Genomic DNA, 6000 nt, shown 5'->3' with positions numbered 1-6000 from the left:
CCTTCATCCCCCTCTCCTCTCCACCCTCCTTCATCCCCCTCTCCCCCCATCCCCCTCCCACCCCCCACCCCCTCTACTCTCCAAACAAGAAATCTTACAAATTCTCATAAAATAGATTAAGGGCTTTCAATTGATGAAAGCACATTGGCATAATTAAATTATAGTAACAGCTTCACTGTTAGAACCCCTTGTCCTATGAATTACAGATATATTGATTGATTTTAGGAGTCTTCATGCCAGATTGCGTCTGCTAGCTGTCAAATGGAGTGTGTGTCTAAATAACTAGTGGAACTCCTGGAACAGACAGCAACAAGTGACAACTACGCAAACTCACACAAGCTTGACTGTGAGAAGAGGATGTGTGTGCGTCAAAAGACTGTGAGAGAGGTGAGAAGAATGTTAACCGAGCGCGTGTGCACGTGTACTGTGTGTAGAGAGTGTGTGTGTGTGAGTGTTACCTCCTTGCCCAGAGGCATGCCACTGCCCAGGGCACAGGTGAGACCGATGACTTTGGCAACAAAGGTTTTAAAGGTGAGGTATTCTTTCAGCACTACACCCCTCAGAATGGTCTTCATCTCTGGGATACCTGAACCTAGAGGGGGAGAGGGGGTTATGGTGCTCTGATGCAGTCAGTCAGTCAGTCAGTGTATGTGTGTGTCTTACCTACGGCCTGTGGGGCCAGCAGCTGTGTGAAGCCAGCTGAGAAGGTGATGAGCACCACAGGGTAGGTGACCCAGGCCAGGTACTGGAGAAACACATTACTCTCCAGGCCTCCGTACATCCACTTCTGTGCTGTGGACACACACACAAACACACCAATATCAAATTGATGTCAATCAGAAAGTTAAACTATATCCAATATATAAATCGTGATAAAATATATTCATCATGAGAACTGCAATACATATCGTATTGGCAGTATCCTGATAATATCGTATTGTGAGGTCCCTGGCAATTCCCAGCCCTACTCATGAGTACAGAGACAAAACATTTGACAAAAGTAGAACCTGCAGGACTCCTCTCCTAAAAATGACTGCTTTACATGGAGAGATCAAACGTGTGTGTGTGTGTGTGTAGAAAGGGAGGGGGAATTTGTCTGGATGAGCGTCTTGCTTCTAGATGACTCACTCCTCTCCCCTCTTCACTTTCTCTACATGCAGTCTACCATCTGACACATACACATACACTGCAGAAATGTGTGTAAATGTGTGCTTGATAAAGCACATTGACACCCACACACCTTCTGAACACACATACATGCTACACACAAACACATTTTAATGCTGCAAAGATTAAATTAAACCACATTTAAGCTAATCATACACACACAGAGTTGCATGCAGCCCTGGTAGACAGTAATCTGCACTGCAGCTCATCATGAACACACACCCTGGTTTGACGGGTGTGTGTGCGTGAACCACAGTGTCTGAGATTATCTTGAGTGTGGCTTAATGTCTCCTTTAGCTGCATGCAGGAAATGTGTCAGATTAAATGATTCAGACAGAGGGACCGTACAGCTGACTAGAGCCATCAGTAGACCAAGCAGTCTACCTCCTCCCCAAAGCCCTCACCTCCCCAAAGCCCTCACCTTGTAGACAGATGGCAATAGCGAAGTCAACCACCCAGCTGACCAGAGCCATGAATAGACCCAGGAGGATGAGGAAGATCCAGTCTTCACCAACACGAGAGATGAGGAACTTCTGACAGCGCACCGTACAGACTGGAGGGAAGAGAGATACAGGTGCACACTGTTAGACGACAACAACAACAACACTTACTACGACAGTACCAGTGAGTCAAGTCAGTCAGAACTACAATATAACAAACCAACACATCTTACAGACTGAGGAGAGAAGTGTAGCATTGTTAAAACTACGTTACCCATCTTGGAGTCAGGACCACAATACAATGTAACCCCCTACACCCACAAGTACCCATTCGTCGATGTTCACTTTTGCACAGACACCTCTAGTCTCCTTTTACATGGGGGCTGTTTTATTCACACAGCTCTTTCTCCCATACACCCCCCCACACATAATACCTCTACCACCCCCCCCCCTATTTCCCTCGACTCACTCCTTTCCTTATTTCTCCACTCTCAAAGAGAATGTCTAGCAGGAGGGGTCCTCTAGTTCTCTACTTTAAGGACTGTCACATCAGACACGCCACACTGTCCTAACATTAGTCCTGCTCTGCTCCCCTGTCATATTATTCAGTCTCCTCTCATCTCACCAACGTGCTAAACCACACTAATCCTACTTTACTACACTACAAGATTCTGTCAGATGAAAGAGAGAATTCTGGATTTCTGTATCCCCCTCTTCCTCCCTCTTTCTTTTCCTTCTCATCTGAAGTATTACTACTCTCCCCATTTGTCCCTCCACTTTCCTCCTCCTCTATAGTACGGCCTGTGTGTGCCATTGCATAGGGGAACAGGTTGTAATGTTGATGACATGGAATGGGGTGTATATCATTAATACGCTGATAGCACATGTAATGGAATAGGGTCATTGAAGTGGACGTTTAGGGATGGATTTGGGACAGAGAGGAGCAGACATAGCAATATATGGAATATTGTGTGGCGCAGGATGGCGACAGAGCAACATGCGTGTTTTTAGCACACTACAGTACACACTCTCCAATCAACACCTTAACAGTCTAACACACAAGCGCACACAGCTTACAAGCAGTGAAGAACACTTTGTGTTGCATCATCTCGCCCACGGCCGCAGCTGTGTTCTAAAATCCCCTTCTGTTCTCTAATCATCATGTGTGAGATAGTGTTTTGCGAGATGTGTGTGTTTGTCACGGTTTACATAAAAAAATAGTAATTTAGCAGACGCTCTTAGAGCGACTAACAAGAGCAATTAGGGTTAAGTGCCTTGCTCAAGGCCACAGAGATTTTTAATCTAGTCGGCTTGGGGATTCGAACCAGTGACCTTTTTTTATTTAATTAACCACTAGGCTACCTGCCGCTATCTGTGTGTGTTTGCATGTGTATGTGCGAGAGCATGTTCATGCAAACATACAGTACAATCAACATTTTGGAAACACCAACTCATTCCAAGATGTTTCTTTATTTTGACTATGTTCTACATTGTAGAATAATAGTGAAGACATCAAACTATGAAATAACACAAGGAAACATGTAGTAACCAAACATAAAAAAAAAATCTAAATATATTTGATTTGAGATTCTTCAAAGTAGCCAATCAGTTGGGTTGTGACAAGGTAGGGGGTACACAGAATATAGCCCTATTTGGTAAAAAGACCAAGTCCATATTATGGCAAGAACAGCTCAAATAAGCAAAGAGAGACGACAGTCTATCATTACTTTAAGACATGAAGGTCAGTCAATGCTGAACATTTCAAGAACTTTGAACATTTCAAGTGCAGTCTCAAAAACCATCAAGCGCTATGTTGAAGCTGTCTCATGAGGACTGCCACAAGAAAGAAAGACCCAGAATTTCCTCTGCTGCAGAGGATAAGTTCATTCGTTACCAGCCTCAGAAATTGCAGCCCAAATAAATGCTTCACATAGTTCAAGTAACAGCCACATCTCAACATCCACTGTTCAGAGGAGACTGCGTGAATCAGGCCTTCATGGTCAACTACTAAAAGGACACCAATAAGAAGAACAGACTTGCTTGAAACACGAGCAATGGACATTAGACCGGTGGAAATCTGTCCTTCGGTCTGATGAGTCCAAATTTGAGATTTTTGGTTCCAGCCCCCGTGTCTGTGTGAGACGCAGAGTAGGTGAACGGATGATCGCCGCATGTGTGGTTCCCACCATGAAGCATGGAGATAGAGGTAGGTGAGATGGTGTTTGCTGGTGACACTGTCAGTGATGTATTTAGAATTCAAGGCACACTTTACCAGCATGGCTACCACAGCATTCTGAAGCGATACGCCATCCCATCTGGTTTGTGCTTAGTGGGACAATCATTTGTTTTTCAACAGGACAATGTCCCAAAACACACCTCTAGGCTGTGTAAGGGCTATTTGACTTTGAAGGACGGTGATGGAATGCTGCATCAGATGACCTGGCTTCCAAAATCATCCGACCTCAACCCAATTGTGATGGTTTGCAATGGGTTGGAGTGTAGAGTGAAGGAAAAGAAGCCAACAAGTGCTCAGCATGTGGGAACTCCTCCAAGACTGTTGGAAAAGCATTCCTCATGAAGCTAGTTGAGAGAATGCCAAGAGCATGCAAAGCTGTCATCAAGGCAAAGGGTAGCAACTTTGAAGTATGTCAAATATATGTTGATTTGTTTAGCACTTTTGTGGTTACTACATTATTCCATATGTGTTATTTCATAGTTTTTATGTCTTCACAATTCTAAAATGTAGAACATTGTCAAAATGTAGGAAAACCCTTGAACTTCTGACTGGTACTGTACATGAACAAAAATAAACTCATCATTACGCAACAATTTCAAAGATTTCACTTAGTTACAGGTCATACGGAACTCAGTCAATTTAAATAAATAAATTAGGCCATAATCTATGGAGTTCACGACTGGGAATACAGATATGCATCTGCTGGTCACAGATACCTTAAAAAAAAGTAAGGGCGTGGATCAGAAAACCAGTCAGTATCTGGTCTGACCACCATTTGCCTCATCCAGCATGACACATCTCCTTCATATAGAGTTGATCAGGCTGTTGATTGTGGCCTGTGGAATGTTTTCCCACTGAAGTCGGTTACGATGCCGAACTGCAGCCAGGTCAAGACCCTTGTGAGAATGGTAAGCATGCAGATGAGCTTCCCTGAGGCTGTTTCTGACAGTTTGTGCAGAAATTCTTCGCTTGTGCAAACCCACAGTTTCATCAGCTGTCTGGCTCGTCTCAGACCATCCCGCAGGTGAAGAAGCCAGATGTGGAGGTCCTGGGCTGGTGTGGTTACACATGGTCTACTGTTGTGAGGCCGGTTGGATGTACTGCCAAATTCTCTAAAACAATGTTTGAGGCATCTTATAGCAGAGTAATTAACATTACATTCTCTGGCAACAGCTCTGGTGGACATTCCTGCAGTCAGCATGCCAATTGCACACTCCCTCAAAACTTGAGACATCTGTGGTATTGTGTTGGGTGATAAAACTGCGTGTTTATTGTCCTCCGCACAAGGTACACCTGTGTAATGATTATGCTGTTTAATCATCTTCTTGATATACCACACCTGTCAGCTGGATGGATTATCTTGGCAAAGGAGAAATGCTCACTAACAGTGTGTGTGTTCAAACCAGCAGCAGCTGTAATCTTGTCTGGTCTCTGAGCAGTAATGTTGTTAGCTCCGTCTGTGCTGCTATGACTCACTGGTTTTCCTGGGGTACACAGTACACATCTTACAACACTTACCTGTTTCATTCTTTATGGCAGGCAATAACCTGCATGCTATTTCACCATCCCTCTCCTCTTTTTTCCATTCACCCCATCCTGTCTCCCACCATCTCACCACTCTTCAAACCACGGCTTTAACTTTTCTTTCATTACTCTCATCCTTTTTTCATTTTCTACCTTCTAACTCTTCGTATTTGACTTCCTCTCCTTACTGGTATTTTCTTTTCTTTCTCCCTCTTTCCACTTGACTTTTCCATTTCTTCTCTGTCCCTAGTTTCTTTACTTCTCCATCTCCTCTGTCTCCCTTAGACTATCCTTTAGCCTTGTTTGTTCACTTTCTCTCTCTCCTTCCCTCTTTCTGGCTCTAGCAATAACACCCACATACCTGCTGAGACTAACTTAGATCGTCTTGGATACAGAATGTGTCCGCTTCCAGCGCCATGCACTTAATGTCTGAGTGAGAATGAATGAGTGAAGATAAACAAGTGAGAGAAAGGAAACTGAACACAGTGAGTAAATGAGTTAGGGCAAAAGGGAAAATAATTCACCAATTGTGAATACGCCGTACCGACAGAATACGGAAACATTACCCACCACAATCAAATTAGCCATCCCATTTTTTATGCAATGTGATAGCATACTAAAGCAAAAAATAAC

General features: G+C 43.7%; 1 protein-coding gene across 1 annotated transcript in view; it reads right to left on the bottom strand.

The window, feature by feature from the left end:
* LOC135546596 (chloride channel protein 2-like) overlaps nt 1-6000 on the bottom strand; it is a 228100-nt gene that overhangs the window by 97385 nt on the left and 124715 nt on the right. The window contains 3 exon segments of the mRNA XM_064975159.1: nt 459-592; nt 664-792; nt 1589-1720. Of these exon segments, the coding sequence (XP_064831231.1) occupies nt 459-592; nt 664-792; nt 1589-1720 (395 nt within the window).

This window comes from Oncorhynchus masou, chromosome 9 (genome assembly GCF_036934945.1).
Source record: "Oncorhynchus masou masou isolate Uvic2021 chromosome 9, UVic_Omas_1.1, whole genome shotgun sequence".
In the NCBI taxonomy this organism is placed as follows: domain Eukaryota; kingdom Metazoa; phylum Chordata; class Actinopteri; order Salmoniformes; family Salmonidae; genus Oncorhynchus; species Oncorhynchus masou.
The sequence above is the reverse complement of the archived record's forward strand: the minus strand, read 5'-3'. Positions and strand labels throughout refer to the sequence as shown.